We start from the raw sequence: 18,683 nt of genomic DNA, 5'->3' as shown, positions 1-18,683 counted from the left end.
ATTGCAAAGACAGTCTAGGCATATTTTTTTTCTTGTATATGTTCCTTATTGTCCAAGAAGGAAACTGAATGCCTTTTCATGTTTTTGTTTAAATTCCAGGAAGTTATCAGGAATTTAGTCAAAAGATATGTGGCAGCTATGATAAGAAATTCCAAAACAAATGAGGGACTAACAGAAGAAAATTTTAAGGTAATTTGGTCATAAAGTGGTTTAATTTCTCATTTCATATTTCTTAAGCATCATTTAATCTTCACAGTGTTTGAAGTTTCTGGTGATGGAATTTCAACTGCCTATAATACAGTAAAACTAGTTACAGTTCTTCCAATAGATGAAGATATTTTACCAATGTTTGTCACACCACCACAGTCAGCTTTATGAATAATAAAAAATACACAGTCTTTTAATAGTCTGAGTGTTTCTCAGTGTGGGAATGGAATGCTTTAAACGATGTGGCAAGGATGTGTAAGATTTAAAGGTCTTTACTTAAAAGATATGATAAAGACCAAAATATCTATTATTAAAACTTAACATTTATGATATCCTACCATTACACATTTTTGCTTGTCACACTGGAATGCTATTGGCATCTAGTGAGTAGAGACCAGAGTTGTTGCTAAAAATCCTACAATCCACAGGACAGATCCCCTTAACAAAGAATTGCCACACTCAACATGTCAACTGGTTGAGAAACCCTATCCTAGAACACATATACATTTTCTAAGGAGTACATGAAGGCTGTTATCCTAATTTAGACATAACTTACCAGTTGAGGGCCTGCTACGTGCCAAACACTCTGCCAGGTAGTTGGAGCACAGTGATGAGCAAGATATAAGCAGCCCCTACTCTCTCATGGAGTGACACACAATAAAGATAGAGGGTGATGAATGACGGAGAATTCTAACAGGAACAACACAAGGTACTGTGGAGACATAGAAATGGGGGGACACCCAGCTGGGACCTGGAGATTTGAGGTAGGCTTTTCAAAGGAAGCCATGTTCAAGCTGAGGTCTGAAGGAGAAGCTAGTTGGGTAGAAGAGTGTTCCAGAGAGAACAGCAAATGCAAAGACTCAGAGGCAAGAGAATATGTCCATACAGGTGGACAGTGGCAAGCCTGGGGAAAGAGTAGAAAGATATGAAATGGGAGAGATGAACACATACCAGGCCTTGAAAAACCTTGTAGTCTGTAGTATGGCATTTTTCCTTTTTTATAAGGTCAGTGACAAGTTACTAAAAAGTGTTAAGCAAAAGAATGAAATCATCGGATGTAAGCTGTTCAAAGATAGTTTTTAAAAGAGCAATCTAGTATCTAGGCAGCCAGTGAGAGATAGAAGACATTTCACAGGGACTTAGATAAACAGGGTCCCCTGTCCCAAAATGGGGCTTCCCAGGTGACTCAATGGTAAAGAATTGGCTTGCAATGTAGGAGACATGGGTTTGATTCCTGGGTTGGGAAGATCCTCTGGAGGAGCAAATGGCAACCAACTCCAGTATTCTTGCCTGGGAAATCCCATGGACAGAGGAGCCTGGCCGGTTACAGGCCATGGGATCACAGAGTGGGACACAACTGAGCACTAGTCTCAAAACAGTAGTCTCATCACCTGACATTCCACTTTCCTAGTTTTATTCCTGAGTCCTAAAGCTTTTCTTCTTCTGTATCTTTCTCTATGCAGATGTCGATGATAGCCAATACCCTATATTCTAATACCTTCATTGTTGGTTAACATTTCAGTCTGTTGGTGTACTCCTGATAGGGAGGTTCTGAAATCAACTTTACCAATTGCACATTTTTTTCCAATGGCCAGCCCTGCCCACAGATTTGTTACTATGTTCTTCTTGTGGTGGAATAATGTGAGATGTTTCTGGTAGTTCATATACCTTGTGATTTTCTATGAGACAAAAATCTGGAACATTCCAAAGTTTCTTAACATAACGTGTCATCTCTCTTGCCCTAGGAATTAAAGCAGGATATCTCCAGCTTTCGATATGAAGTGCTTGACCTCTTGGGAAACAGGAAGCACCAAAGGAGAAGTTTTTCCACTAGCAGCACTGAACTCTCTCAGAGGGATGATACCAATGATGGCAGTGGTGGGGCTCGGGCCAAATCGAAGAGTGTTTCTTTCAATGTAGGCTGCAAGAAAAAAGCCTGCCATGGGCCACCTCTCATCAGGACTATGCCAAGAGTCGGTGGTGCCCAAGGCAAGTCAAAAGCTGAGTCATCAAGCAAACGATCCTTCATGGGTCCCTCTCTCAAGAAACTGGGTCTCCTATTCTCCAAGTTTAATGGTCATATGTCCGAACCCAGTTCAGAGCCAATGTACACAATCTCTGATGGAATTGTTCAGCCACACTATATGTGGCAGGACATCAGATATTCTCAGATGGAGAAAGGGAAAGCAGAGGCCTGTTCTCAAAGTGAAATTAACCTCAGTGAGGTAGAATTAGGTGAAGCCCGGGGCACTGCTCAGAGCACTGAATGCCCTCTAGCCTGTTCCAGCTCTCTTCACTGCGTTTCCAGCATCTGTTCCTCAAATTCTAAACTTTTAGACTCCTCAGAGGATGTATTTGAAACATGGGGAGAGGCTTGTGACCTGCTCATGCACAAATGGGGTGATGGACAGGAAGAACAAGTTACAACTCGGCTCTAAGTCAAGCCGTTATCACGTGTCCTGGAACTCAGAAAATTTCTCATTTCTTTGCTCTCAGAGGTGACATAGAATATGATTCCCTCACTGCCCACCCTACCCCCACTAGACAGGAGAGTGAAACTCCTATTGCTTTCACCATCTTTTATAGCTACATTAATTTTTTTTGTTCTTGTTATTAGTATTACTATTATTTGCCTTTTTATACCTATAAAACACTAAGTCCATTCCACAACCAACTGAAGGGGTGTTTGCCCCTAATCAGCAGAGGTGCAGTCGGGTGCTTAACCCTTTGGCTTTGCTTTTCTTACCCTTGCTTCCTTGAAGCTCCAGGTGCCACTTTGCTACTGTCGCTGCCGCACAGATTCCTGACCTTCCTTGGGATCTCACACCATTTCCCCACAGGGCTGAGGGCTGTGCTCAGCAGTCCCCACCAGCTATCAGACGAGGCAAACTCACCTGCCTATGTTTGTTGCCCTTCAGTGCTCCACGCTGCCCATTCTGGTTCAATGAACAGCATCAAAGGGAGACTGAATAGACTCCAAAGAATTGTCAGCTTGTGGTTTCTAGGTATAACTGGCTTTCATGTTTTTGTTTTAAACACTACAACTTCTCCTTATTGTGGGGGCTGTTGAGTTTTTTGTTTCTTAAAGATTTGTGAGTTTCCTAATGTATGCCAGTGACTATTTACCCCCATAGTATATGTCATATCTAATAAGTTAGTGAATTCCTTTCCTGTGTTTGTGTATTTCAGTTAGCTTACTACATCTTAAAATTTGATAGTATCAAGATTAGTATTTAGGATGTGGACTTTTTTAAAAAACGTTTCCTGCACTGTAACCAATAGTCACTACATCTCATACATTGATAAGAAAAAATAATTAGCTGGTATATTTATAGGATCCTATCTACTGTTGATAGTTTTAACCATTATTGCTATCAAAAGTATTTCTAAGATAAAAACCTGGATTTGAAAATATTTTATCAGAAAAATGACACCTTGCTGAGGTATCAGAATCTGAAAACAACTTCATTTTAGTCGATTCCTCTCTGATAAAACAACAACAACAAAACAATGTTAGGTCTAGATAACTTGATTCAGGTTGCAGTTTTAATGCTCAGTGGGGGCAGTGGAATTGCATGTGTAAACTTATGTTAAATATATAACATAACAACCCTAGTGAATTCATGGAACTACAAACATGATCCAAATTCTACTGTCTTTAAAGAAAACTGCATTATACACCAAAACAAATTATTTCCCACAGCTTCAGAGTACCTTATCAGACAACATAGGTGAAGGTTAAAAAATGAAGCCCATAATGCATATGGTCATCATGTTAGACCTGGTAATCAGTGACTGATTACCTGCTAAGCAAGGGTGGTTCTTACCAACATTAGCACAAAGGTATCCCCAACTTACACTCTTAACACATGACCTAAAATAGCTCAAGGTCTGAGTCCTGGTGATTAAATTAACACATAGCTCAAAAACTTAAGAAACTTAATTAGTTGTCACCCCATTCTTGTAAAGGTCAACAGTAATAGGAAACCATCTAAATTTGTGTGTATGCTTTCTGGCAAAATTTAGTGAAATGCAGCATTCTCAGTGCAAATATGCTGCCAAAATGGTTTTTGACAGTGTAGTTTCTGTTATTTGAATTGATTCCCATTCCAGCCCTAGCTTCAGTGATTGACAAAATATTCTACAGGAAAAAAACACAAACTGGGGACAAGGGGGAAACAAGAGGAGGTGTTGAAGAACAAAGTTCAGATCCAGGAAAAAGTGACCAAGAGAACAAGCTGCATCAAGATCCATTTGGCAAGAGGTTATCACAAAATAATTCCTTGATCATATCTGAAGCGATCATTTACTCAAACCTCCTGCTTCCTAAGTGGGACTACTCTAAGTGGCTCTGACATCAGTAACAGGTTACTTTCCAGAAGGAAGTTTTCTAAAGTTACAGATTCAACTTTCCCAGTTTCCAAATTCACTTTTTTTTCCATTTATTTTTATTAGTTGGAGGCTAATTACAATATTGTAGTGGTTTCTGCCATACATTTACATGAATCAGCCATGGATTTACATGTGTTCCCCATCCCAATCCCCCCTCCCACCTCCTTCCCCATCCTATCCCTCTGGGTCTTCCCAGTGCACCAGCCCTGAGCATTTGTCTCATGCATCCAACCTGGGCTGGTGATCTGTTTCACACTTGATAGTATACTTGTTTCAATGCCATTCTCTCAGAACATCCCACCCTCGCCTTCTCCCACAGAGTCCAAAAGTCTGTTCTATACATCTGTGTCTCTTTTTCTGTCTTGCATATAACGTTATCATTATCATCTTTTTAAATTCCGTATATATGTGTTAGTATACTGTATTGGTGTTTATCTTTCAGGCTTACTTCACTCTGTATAATGGGCTTCAGTTTCATCCATCTCATTAGAACTGATTCAAATGTATTCTTTTTAATGACTGAGTAATATTCCATGGTGTATATGTACCACAGCTTCCTTATCCATTCGTCTGCTGATGGGCATCTAGGTTGCTTCCATGTCCTGGCTATTATAAACAGTGCTGCGATGAACATTGGGGTGCACGTGTCTCTTTCAGATCTGGTTTCCTTGGTGTGTATGCCTAGGAGTGGGATTGCTGGGTCACATGGCAGTTCTATTTCCTGTTTTTTAAGGAATCTCCACACTGTTCTCCACAGTGGCTGTACTAGTTTGCATTCCCACCAACAGTGTAAGAGGGTTCCCTTTTCTCCACACCCTCTCCAGCATTTATTGCTTGTAGACTTTTGGATAGCAGCCATCCTGACTGGAGTGTAATGGTACCTCATTGTGGTTTTGATTTGCATTTCTCTGATAATGAGTGATGTTGAGCATCTTTTCATGTGTTTGTTAGCCATCTGTATGTCTTCTTTGGAGACATGTCTGTTTAGTTCTTTGGCCCATTTTTTGATTGGGTCATTTATTTTTCTGGAATTGAGCTGCAGGAGTTGCTTGTATACTTTTGAGATTAATCCTTTGTTTGTTACTTCGTTTGCTATTAGTTTCTCCCATTCTGAAGGCTGTCTTTTCACCTTGCTTATAGTTTCCTTTGTTGAGCAGAAGTTTTTAAGTTTCATTAGGTCCCATTTGTTTATTTTTGCTTTTATTTCCAATATTCTGGGAGGTGGGTCATAGAGGATCCTGCTGTGATTTATGTCAGAGAGTCTTTGCCTATGTTCTCCTCTAGGAGTTTTATAGTCTCTGGTCTTACATTTAGATATTTAATCCATTTTGAGTTTATTTTTGCATATGGTGTTAGAAAGTGTTCTAGTTTCATTCTTTTACAAGTGGTTGACCAGTTTTCCCAGCACCACTTGTTAGAGGTTGTCTTTTTTCCATTGTATATCCTTGCCTCCTTTGTCGAAGATAAGGTGTCCATAGGTATATGGATTTATCTCTGGGCTTTCTATTCTGTTCCATTGATCTATATTTCTGTCTTTGTGCCACCAAATTCACTTTGAATAATAAACAGCACCTAGGCTACATTTCTTTTCATATGGATGGCACCAGAAACCAATAGATGGCCCTATTTCATCTCTCTTACAAATGCATATACTTACGATAACCTAGGCTTAATTGTTTCAGCAGTTACTTTATCAATTTGTCAGAAAATAAGGATAGCCAGGGATAGAGCCATGGTCCAAAATGCAGTCTTCTCTCAGTTATGTGGCAAAGAGAGAATATGTATAAAAAATAGTAGCAATTTCTACTACTGAAAGAAACCAGTGTCATATTTCATTCCTTTTCAGATCGTCTAAGGGTTATTGTCTTTATGACGTGGGCTTAAGATTTCACCAGCTATGCTGAGGCCTAGCTATGTTGGGGATTGAAGCCAGTTAGCTATTAAAGCTAATCAGTTATTGCCCTAACGTCTATGATGGTGACACCAACATTTTTAATAACTCTAATTCCAGTAGAAAGTAGGAAAGGAAAGAGACTTGTGTTAACTCTGGATCAGCTACTATCAAGAAAGACATTTCAAATCAAATGTTTAAGTATGTTCTCTGACCCCAGAGAAGGTATAAGTCAACTTGAGAGTAAATTTATAAACATAAAAGTTAGAAGTAAAAGAGAGCCTTAGTGGGGATCTACTCAATTCTAAATTCTTATTTTACAAAGAGAAAGAAAAAAAAAGAGGCCCAGAAAAGGATAATGACTTGCTCAAGGTCAGAAAGCCAGTCAATAAAGCCAACTCTTCTAGATCATAGAAACAAGACATTTACTATTAAGCATATATATACAAAGGAGATGTGGAAATGGATTGGCCACTGTACCTTTTTGTTCATTTGCCCAAAATGTCATGAACTCCATAATTTAAGACTGACATATTTATATGTAAAGTTAAATGTATATGTACTCCAAAGTCAAATATAATAATAAATGATTCAAGAATCTCTTTTTGTCTAAGTATACCACGGTTCATCTCCATAACAGGTGAATTTCTTATCATTTCTGGACACCTATATTTGATTCCATCATAATTATATTAACATCTCCTTCATAATAACCCACTCCAGTACTCTTGCCTGGAAAATTCCATGGACGGAGGATCCTGTTAGGCTACAGTCCATGGGGTCGCAAAGAGTCAGACATGACTGAGCAACTTCACTTCACTTCATAATTAGTAAGGGTAAAATTGTTTACAAAGAAAATATCTGAAGTATATTAAAAACTGGCCATTGTTGAAGTAGGTCCTCCACTTACAGCTTTAAATCCAGTGGAGTATAAAGAAAAAGGAATGATTCCAAATTCAAAATCATTATTTTTGGAAGATGTCAAATTTTATAGGGATATAAATCTCCGAGTTATACTCCTGTCCACTTACATAGGCATACTGGAAAATTTCCTGGTACTTTTTGCCTCTCATAGTCATTTTTCATTCCACTCTGACCTAATTTAGGGCATTTCAGCTAAGTTCAAAACATCTAAACATTTGTCTGCACTTGATTAAAGACACACACACAAATATCAAACCCACCCGCCCCCCCCGCCCCATGGCCTCTACCTTCTGAATGACTTAAAATGAGTTGATAGCTTAGCTAGGAAATATAAATAACCATTTGACATTCATATTGCCTTGTGCTGAGACTGAAGGGGTGTTTTAACTAACAATTTAAGTGGCCCAGATCTTGGTTTCTTCGACCATCAGGAAAAAAGACTCGAAGTGAGTCAGGCGTTCTTTCCTGTTTAAAAAGTACACAAGAAAAATCGATCATATTATTTTGGCAATCACATTTCAAAAGTGTTAGTAAACAGATTGCTTGTACACACACAGCTAATATAAGCTGATGTAGTTATCTGAATCACTCAAATAACCTTTCCATATATACTTGTCAGCTCCCTTCAACCCCAAACCCTATGGCTTTGCTACAAATTTGCTACAAATCTGTGTAGATTGTTTGACATGTTTTATCTAGCTAACTGTTCCAAATATATGCTTTGTTGGTGTAGAACCAGTCATTGGGAACTGAGTACACAGGTATTACTTCAGTACAGAGAAATGTTATTTCTACTGTATTTCCAAAGACCCTTCCCATTGCTTTTTCCAACAGATGTGGGTCGTGGCTTGCACTTTTTGGGGATGTTTGTAAAAGTCTTATCTGTGCGCGTGCACACACACACACACACACACACACATATGCAATGAAACTTAATAGCATTTGATTTTTCTGGCTTGGCACTTCATCCCTTTATCCCTTTTGGTAATTACTAAATCATTTTGAAGGGAGGGGAACAGGAATAGGCTCAATGGAAAGAAACTGCCTGAGATATGATGAGGAATTGCTAAAATGAACCACCAAGGCAGCATCCACTGTAGTACAGCTGTTCAGACAGCACTCAGGATTTGGGGTTTCTAGTTTGAAGGAAAACCAAAGCTTGTCAGTCAGAAGAGAGAACCTACCTATAAAAAAACAAATATATGTTTTTTGTGAATTAAAGTCTGCATAATTCAGATTTACTGTATACTTGAGATATCACTATTCATATGTTGATATGTGGCCTAGGATTTTCATCTATATACTGCATGGTGGTCCAGAGAAGGTGCTGGTAGGCGGTTTTGAGAGCTTTACTTTAAGAAAATCAATGTTTATTAAGAAACAAAGGAGTTAATTACTGAAATGATACAGGCAGCTGGCCAGGATGCTCTAGTATTTTTTTTTCTAGTATTTTTAAGCTCTAGAGTGGATTTCTTTCTTATACTTGTTAGTTTATTGGATCTGAGTTGGTAAAGTAGTCTTTTTCTAAAGATATACCATGAGTGTTTGTGGTACTTGAGAGACATGTACATATTAAGAATTATTAATGTTTAAATATAAAATCAAGCAGAATGCCCTTATGCCAAAAGTGAAAATTGTGAAAGTTCTGTAGCAACTTCTCCTTACTACCCAAATGAAAGGCAATTTCTATAGTAACAAAAAGAACCTGCAAATTTTGGTCACTGTAATCAACCTTCATCAATCCATGACTATAGCACACATCTGACCAAGCATCATCCCTCACCCTCAAAAAAAAAAAAAAAAAGCCTCGTGACAACTCCAAATGACTTGATAGAACCAAAACAGACTAAATGAAGAAAGAATGGCCTGCAGTGTGAATGCCATTTTCAGCAATGTGCAGGGTATTTTCCTCTTTGACTTTGTCTATGAGCAAGTTCCAGAGCCACGTAACACCCCAGGAGCTGCACTTCAACACAGGCATACACACGAGACATCACCCTTGGAGGCAGTGTGACTTTTATTTTAGCCTATGATAACCAACCATTTGCAAGTACACTTAAGCTAGGTTTGGCCATTTTGTTTTGTCCCACAATGTTCAATATATCCCACAATAATCATTGTGACTCATCACCTTCTAACCTAGTAACGCTCTTGACAATTCTCTGGTCTTATACAACCCTTAAAACTAGCCCTTGAGTGACAAGACAAAAAGGAGGCTTTGGACTTTTATGGGGAGTGCTTGAGGTACTTGGTGTGGTAAAGAGATAATCGGAAAAGCTTTCAAAGTAAGGACTAGTATAGATAAGCACTTTAAAATGTAGTGCTAAATCATCACACTGTCAAACTTTTCCAATAACCAAACTGAGGTGGCGCTCCTTGATTTTTAAAATATGTAGTTTCTGGATTAAAACATTAACATCATCATTTTCTCCCTTAACACAACCCAGAAGTGCAACAGAATATGAAAACTATCTCTGAAAAAACTGCCAATCTTTTTTCAAAGGTTGAGTTATATATATTGAGGTTGAATTTCAGATCACAGCACATTCTCACCTTGTGATCACTGTATTCCTAAATTTAACATATCTGACTCATAGTAAGGTTACATTTTAAATTGTACAATATCACTGTCTTTTATAAACATGTACCTATGACCAATTACTGAAAGGAATGATTTCCCCAAATTTTATCTAAGAAATAAAATTAATTTCCCAAAACCACAGAAAAGAGAAATAAAAGGTAAAAGTGGGAAAGGGTAGTATGGAAAAAAGCTAGATTCTATATCTGATGTCATAGTTTGAAAATGAAAGTTGCTCAGTCGTGTCTGACTCTTTGAGAACCCACGGACTATACAGCTCATGGAATTTTCCAGGCCAGAATACTGGAGTGGGTATCCTTTCCCTTCTCCAGGGGATGTTCCCAACCCAGGGATCGAACCCAGGTCTCCTGCATTGCAGGTGGATTCTTTACCAGCTGAGTCACAAGGGAAATCCAACAATACTGGAGTGGGTAGCCTATCCCTTCTCCAGCAGATCTTCCCAACCCAGGAATCGAACCAGGGTCTCCTGCATTGCAGGTGAATGCTTTACCAACTGAGCTATCAGGGAAGCCCCTGTCATAGTTTGGCCTCTTAATTTAGGATAAACATATAAAGTGAGATTATAAAATGAGACTGGTATTTTCATAAACATGGCAATTAATATGCCCAAATTAATGTTGTTCTTTAAAATTCTTCAAAGTAGCCACCTTAAGCTGTACCCATATTCGATTGCTGACATTACTCAAACCATCATGGACTCTTGCTTCTGGGAGGATGTTCAAAACACACAATACAATCTCTGAATACCCTCAATGGTAGAAAATCATAATCTTATAAAATTAAATTCTAAGAAACAGTCAAAATTAATTTTAGATTCATACTTGATAAAAATATGGACAACTGGGGTTAGCTCTCCTTTTTCTAGTAAAAAATAATTTTCAACTGCTGTCACACAATATGCACTTTGATAGGCACAATTATAAAACAAGTTTCTTGTGGGGTCTGTAAAGTAACCTGAAACTGTTCTTTGAATCTAGTTTTTTCCTTATCAGCTCTGAGGAATAATTGTGTACAACTACCTGCATCCATTTAAAGTGTACAATTCAGTGAGTTTTCACATTTGTGTATACCCCTAGAATCATCACCACCAAAATCAAGATACAAAAATTTCCATCAGCCCCAAAAGAAGCCTCATTCCTCTTTCAAGTCTGGAATCTAGTTTCAAACATGCTTGGAACAGTGCCAGCCTTACTGGAATAAGTTTATAGCTTCCCAAGGAGGAAACATTAAAGAACACCATGTTTAGATATAGAACCATCATTGATTTGAGAACAACCTTAATGACTTAGCTCTTGAAATATTTGCATTTAAACAGTAAAACACATTCCAATTTCCAATGGCTTATGTTGTAAATAAACTCAGAATTGGCTTCCCAAACCTTATTTGATCCATAAGAAATCATACTTTATAATACAGAGGCTCCGACAGCTAGGCTGTTAGCAGGAAGAAAAGGCAGTAAAGAAAAGCCCTTAGCCGCCCCAGAAAACTGAGGGGAGGGTTTTGGATTCAGAAGGCGCTCTAGTAACAGAAATAGGGGGCAGTGCTAAAGGGAGGATGGCAACAGCTAGCTGAATTTTCAGGTCATTTGAAAATCACATGTTCACACTAGGTATTTCCTATATAAAATATAGTCATATTATTTGAAGTAGCAGGTTCATCCATTTTTGGTCTCATCTTGTAGGACTTCCTTCTACAATATGTATTAAGCAATCGGTTTAAATAAACAAAGTAATGTAGCCTGTGGTCAAATAAGCAGAGTGGTAACTGTGCTTCGTATATACTTGGGCAGGAGAAGCAGTCAGAATCCTTGAGTGTCTAGTAGGAATCATTGAAACCAATTGCACTAAAATGAATGTTGCATGAGCTCAAGAGGAAACCTCGAAACCCAAGGGGTTAATACATTAGTCTGTAGTTTTCTTAATGTTAAAGACAATCCAATAAATTATTAACCTAAAAACTTTTAACTGTTCAAATTACTCTTCTAACATAGCAAAAGTAAACCCATATGTTCTCCAGTGAAAACATTTTAATTTGTCTGTTTCTTATAACATACAAATGCATACCAGTGGTAGGATTCAAGAAAATATCACTATTTAAACCCCTCACAGGATTCAAGATTTCTCAAAAACAGGTTGAACCTGAGGATGAAGGATTTCTTCCTATTCAAAACAATGAATGCAGTTTGGAGCCAACATTTGAGGAAGATAAAGAATACTTTTAGTAAACACAGGCAGTGTTTAATTAACTTTCTTAGCCTAGTTGGAGGCCCTAATCACACATCACACCATACAGAAAATGTATGCATCAAACTTCAGGTTAAAATTGTATCTCCTGAGCTTAATCATGAAAAGGGAAAATTCCAAATGTGTTTGTGTAAATGGCATTTTGGCTTTACAGACTACTATTTTAAAAGCTAAAAACTTGAGAAAACTATTACTTTTATTTAAATATTTTCTGTAGGAAGCGCAAAGCTGTCATCCTTAAATGTGTTAAAATGTATCTTGTACAATAAAAAGATTTTGTGTGTTTTTAGCTTCAGTATAAGCAAAAATAAAGCATTTACTTTTTCCTCTGAAATACATGGCTGCTCAGATTTAACGTGTTCTTTTCCTCCCTTTTGCAACATAATCATTTCTAGCCACCTATTATTAATAAACATTTGTGAACAACAATGGATTTTACACTATAATTTAACCAGCATACACACTTAAGGGAGACCTCCACCATCCAATATATTTTTAAAAAGTAGATGGTTAAGAATAAACATTATTATAAGTTTAACTTTTATACTTCCCATTAAATAAAGTTGTGTTAAATATTTAGAAAACTGTAAGCATTCATAAACAACTCTGAGATGATGAATGAAGGGACCAGCACAGCTACAGCTTACAACACCAACAAAACTGAGTATCCAAAGAATGATACATGTAGAGAGAGTTATTTCAACCTGTGGATCAGTAAGAAGAATCATAAACTGAGGTTAAGCTGGTCATTATTAAGCTAGTATAATCTGAGTACATTTGGGTAATATTTTCTGAAGCTATCAGCTGACATTTCTTTGCAAGTTTTTTTTCTGTAGTCATGGACTTTTTAGCAATTAGCTTTCCCCTAATTAATTCAGATTCCTGAAATTTTGTCTTTTATGTTACATAGTTAACTTTTAGGCCATCAGAGCACTGGTTAGGATATCAGACCAGCTTAATGTTCAGTCTAATAATTCATTCCAAGTGCTGGCTTAATTATTTTAAGTGTAACTGGGTATATAACATTTATACATTGGTTAGATAAGACAATTAAAAAAGCAGTAACATATTTGGAAAAGATGTGCAACCACTATATGCAAACTCCAACAACTCAAAAACAAAAACACAAACAATTTGAACAATTTCAAAAAGAAATATATATGCCAAGTGAAGAAGCACATGGAAAAGTTAAACATAATTACAGGGAAATGCAAATTAAAACCACGAGATAACACTTACTACCAAACTTATCAGATGGCTAAAATCACAAAGAGCAATACCACCAAATGTTGATGAGGATGAAAAACAACTGGAATTCTCATATGTTGCTGATTAGAGTACAAAATGGTACAATCATTTCAGGAAATGCAGGAATTTCTGTACTAATCATATACATAACTTACGATCCAGTAATTCCAGGAAAAATGAAAACAAATGCTTACAAGACGACTTGTACAAAAATGTTCATAGCAACTTCATTCACATCTAAAAACTGGAAATGGCCCAGAAGAATGAATAAATAAACATTATTTATTTATAATAATAATAAAAAATAATTATTAATAAATAATAAATAAATAAAATAAAATAAACATTCTCCACCAACAGGAGAATGAATAAACAAACAATGGCTTTTGTTGTACAATGAAATGCTGCTCAGCAATAAAAAGAACTACACACACACACATTGGATGAATTTCAAATACCTACGCTAAAGAAGTCTTACACAAAGGAGTGCATGCTCTGGTTCATTTACATACACTTTGAAAAACAAACTATGATAAGAGAAAAATCAGAAGAAACAGTGGTTGCCTAGGGGACTGGGATGGGAGAAGCAGGGATTGACTGGGAAGGAGCATGAGAGAATTTTCTGGAGTGATGAAAATATCTTGATAAAGGCCTGGATTTCACGGATGTGTGATTTGTAAAAAGTTCATTGTATCAAACACTTAAGATTTGTGCATTTCATCACACGTAAACTTTTTTTTCTGAAAAGAACCTTAAAAAAAATGAACCTTTAATACATACTAAACTGTAGTTAACAATACGTATGCTTAAATGTTTAGTGGGGAAATGTATTTAAGTCTGCAATTTTCTTTGTAATCATCAAAAATAGGATTTATAGATGGGTATGTAAAAAGGTAAGTGTAGTAAAATGTTAATTATATAATCTAGGTGGTGGATATATAGATGTACACTGCACAATTATTTCAACTTTTTTGTCTAAAATTTTCAGTAACAAAATGCTGGAAAAAATAAGCAGCAATTAAAGAAAAGAACTAGGTCAACAAAAGCCAAATCTACACCATGCTTCAAAACATTCAAAATAATTAGGAGGAAGAAAACTTCTTGAATAATTGAAGTTATTTGAGCAAAGTTAAAAGAGAAAAAGAAAACTTAAAGTTCAACTGCTGATGCAACCAAAACAACTGAATAGAAGTTTGTTTTTTTGTAGGGTTATACATGTGGTAGAACTTTTATTGTGGTAAGAACACATACCATGATACATCCCTCTTAGTATTTTTAAGTGTACAATACAGTTTTGTCATCTATAGGCAAATGTTGTAGAGCAGATCTCTGGAACTTATCTTGCATTACTGAAATTTAGCAAGAAAAAAAGTTGTTACTCGGATCCGGTTAATACACTAGCAAGGAAATAAAACACTAAGTCAAGAAATTTAATACCTTAGTATTATGGTAGAATTTTCTTCTATGATTCTGCAAATTATTTGAAAAACCTGTATTAAATTATTTAGAAAAAGCCGTAAGATTTGCAATAAAATGTTTACTGGTTGATTAGAAAAAGGGGCCGAACACCCATATAACACCTATTATTAATATTCGGCACAAGAAAAAGAAATGCAAAAAGGCAAAATGGTTGTCTGAAGAGGTCTTAAAAATAGCAGAGAAAAGAGAAGCTAAAGGCAAAGGAGAAAAGGAAAGATAGACCCATTTGAATGCAGAGTTCCAAAGAATAGCAAGGAGAGATAAGAAAGGCTTCCGCAGTGATCAATGCAAAGAAATAGAGGAAAACAACAGAATGGGAAAGACTAGAGATGTCTTCAAGAAAATTAGAGATACCAGGGCAACATTTCATGCAAAGATGGGCTCGATAAAGGACAGAAATGGTATGCACCTAACAGAAGCAGAAGATATTAAGAGGAGGAGGCAAGAAAACACAGAAGAACTATACAAAAAAGACCTTCATGACTCAGATAACCACGATGGTGTGGTCACTCACCTAGAGCCAGACATCCTAGAATGTGAAGTCAAGCGGGCCTTAGGAAGCATCACTACAAAGTTAGTGGAGGTGATGGAATTCCAGTTGAGCTATTTCAAATCCTAAAAGATGATGCTGTGAAAGTGCTGCACTCAGTATGCTAGCAAAGTTGAAAAACTCAGCAGTAGCCACAGGACTGGAAAAGGTGCTTACATTCCAAGCCCAAAGAAAGGCAATGCCAAAGAATGTTCAAATTACCATACAATTGCACTCATCTCACACACTAGCAAAGTAAATGCTCAAAGTTCTCCAAGCCAGGCTTCAACATTATGTGAACAGTGAATTTCCAGATGTTCAAGCTGGATTTAGAAAAGGCAGAGAAACCAGAGGTCAAATTGCCAACATCCGTTGGATCACAGAAAAAGCAAGAGAGTTCCAGGAAAACATTTACTTCTACTTTATTGACTACACCAAAGCCTTTGACTGTGTGGATCACAACAAACTGTGGAAAATTCTGAAAGAGATGGGAACAACAGACTACCTTATCTGCTCCTGAGAAATCTAGATGCAGGTCAAGAAGCAACAGTTAGAACTAGACATGGAACAACAGACTGGTTCCAAATTGGGAAAGGAGTATATCAAAGCTGTATACTGTCACCCTGCTTATTTATCTTATATTCAGAACACATCACGCAAAATGTCGGGTTGGATGAAGCACAACCTGGAATCAAGACTGCCAGGAGAAATATCAATAACCTCAGATATGCAGATGACACCACCCTTATAGCAGAAAGCAAAGAACTAAAGAGCCTCTTGATGAAAGTGAAAGAGAAGAGTGAAAAAGCTGACTTAAAACTCAATATTCAGAAAACTAAGATCATGGCCTCCGATCCCTTCACCTCATGGCAAACAGACCAGGAAACAATGGAAACAAAAACTTTATTGTGGGGGGCTCCAAAATCACTGCAGATGGTGACTGCAGCCGCAAAATTAAAAGATGCTTGCTCCTTGGAAGAAAAACGGTGACAAACCTACACAGCATATTAAAAAGTAGAGACATTATTTTGCCGATAAAGGTCCACCTTGTCAAAGCTGTGGTTTTTCCAGTAGTCATGTATGGATGTGAGAGTTGAACTATAAAGAAAGCTGAGCACTGAAGAATTGATGCTTTTGAACTGTGGTGTTGAAGAAGACTCTTGAGAGTCCCTTGGACTGCTAGATCAAACTAGTCAATCCTAAAGGAAATTAACCCTGAATATTCATTGCAAGGACTGATGCTGAAGCTGAAATTCCAATACTTTGGCCACCTGACACAAAGTATTGGAAAAGACGCTCATGCTGGGAAAGATTGAAGGCAGGAGAAGGGGACAACAGAAGATCAGATGGTTGGATGGGATCACTGACTCGATGGACATGAGGTTGAGCAAGTTCCGAGAGTTGGTGATGGACAGGGAAGCCTTGCATGCTGCAGTCCATGGGCTTGCAAAGAGTCAGACGCGACTGAGCAACTGAACTACTATGAACCTTATGTGACAGCATCTCTAAAATCTTGTATTTCTTTTCAGGATTCAAGGCAAAATATTTAAAAATTTGAACTTTGACTAACTTTATAATCATTCACTCTCTAGATGGTCAGTTTCCAAGGCAGTTTTTCTTCAACTATTATGAAAGATTTCAAACACAAAAGTAGAGAGAATAGAACAATGAACTCAAGTTTCAATAGTTATAAATATGCAGCTTACCTTTCATCTTTAAACCCCATTCCCCAGATTATTATGATGTGATACCCAAAATACTCTAAAGCAGTTACGCTTTTATAGATCTTAAAGCTTTTTTAGATACTCTAAAGCAGTTTTAGTCACATGGTAGGGAGTTACCTAATCTCAGGTCCATCCTTTCCTGAAGTTTTATCTCCCCATATACAGACACCCTACACATCCCTGAAAATCCCTTTGATAACTGAGGCAGGAGAGAAGACAAGTGTTCTAAATCAAGTTGCTCAAACTGAAATTTAACATTCTAGGTAAGATGGGCGAAACAAGAGGTTGCCTTTTGCTGTATGAGTTCTCCTGAATTCTCATTATAAATGGAAATATAAACGGTTTCAAAGAGGTTTCTTGTAAAATGGACTAAGTTTGCCCCAGATTTAGAAAAATCTAGGTTAAGTTCACTCTCCTCCAATGGACCATTTCATTATTCATGGAGATTTATGTCTGAATTAAGTTCTGAATATATGCTGTTTGCAGAAAAATCATAATGTCTGTTTATATCTTTATTTCCAAAGCTAATTAAAAGGTTATGCCTTGTTTTAGGCTCTAAGGAAACAAAAGATGTTTTAAATTCACAAGTCTTGAATTTCAACAGCAAAACAGATTCAATCTTTTTATCTGCTCTTAATCAAGGCAGAAACCCAGAATTAGTTTTAAGAATAAATATACACTGCATAAAAATGAATTTTAAAGGTTTTTCCTCACTATGGAAGTGATCCAGCTTTCTACTTCTGATATAAATCAAATTTATCTCAGGAAAGGGGTGAAAGTAAAGGGTCCAGAACAAACCACAGTGCCTTCATATCCTCCTTCCCCTAATAATTCTAAATGGATGAAATCTGGGTATAACAGCCAATGAAAGACAGGATGCCTTTTGTAACATTAATCGTAACTAAAGAGGCGATATATAAAAAGTCTACCACAGTAGTAGACCTATGTTGAATATATACTTATAAGTATACAACTTATGTTGTATATACTTATATATACTATATATATATATACACACTATATATAATACATTATATATATACTCTATATAATATATATACTTATATATACTATATACTTATACTGTATGTTGATCAAACATACATCTTTTGTTGTTGTTCAGTTGCTCAGTCATGTCCAACTCTTTGCAACCCCATGGACTGCAGCACGCCAGGCTTCCCTGTCCTTCACTGTCTCCCAGAGCTTGCTCAGATGACTTATGTCCATTGAGTCAGTGATGCCATCCAACCATCTCATCCTGGGTCGTCCCCTTCTCCTCCTGCCTTCAATCTTTCCCAGCATCAGGGTCTTTTCCAATGAGTCAGTTCTTCACATCAGATGGCCAAAGTATTGGAGTTTCAGCTTCAGCATCAGTCCTTCCAATGAATATTCAGGGTTGATTTCCTTTAGGATTGACTGGTTTGATCTAGCAGTCCAAGGGACTCTC

General features: G+C 37.1%; 1 protein-coding gene across 1 annotated transcript in view; it reads left to right on the top strand.

Moving 5' to 3' along the window:
• Positions 1-3,035, top strand: part of TRPC5 (transient receptor potential cation channel subfamily C member 5) — a 174,203-nt gene extending 171,168 nt beyond the window's left edge. Inside the window, exons 9-10 of the mRNA XM_043896226.1 lie at positions 100-189; positions 1,953-3,035. Of these exons, the coding sequence (XP_043752161.1) occupies positions 100-189; positions 1,953-2,645 (783 nt within the window). The 3' untranslated portion in view covers positions 2,646-3,035. The remainder of the gene's footprint in view (positions 1-99; positions 190-1,952) is intronic.
• The last annotated feature ends 15,648 nt before the right edge of the window (positions 3,036-18,683 follow it).

Source organism: Cervus elaphus, chromosome X (genome assembly GCF_910594005.1).
Source record: "Cervus elaphus chromosome X, mCerEla1.1, whole genome shotgun sequence".
In the NCBI taxonomy this organism is placed as follows: Eukaryota; Metazoa; Chordata; class Mammalia; order Artiodactyla; family Cervidae; genus Cervus; species Cervus elaphus.
This window is presented reverse-complemented; position numbering and strand designations above follow the sequence as displayed.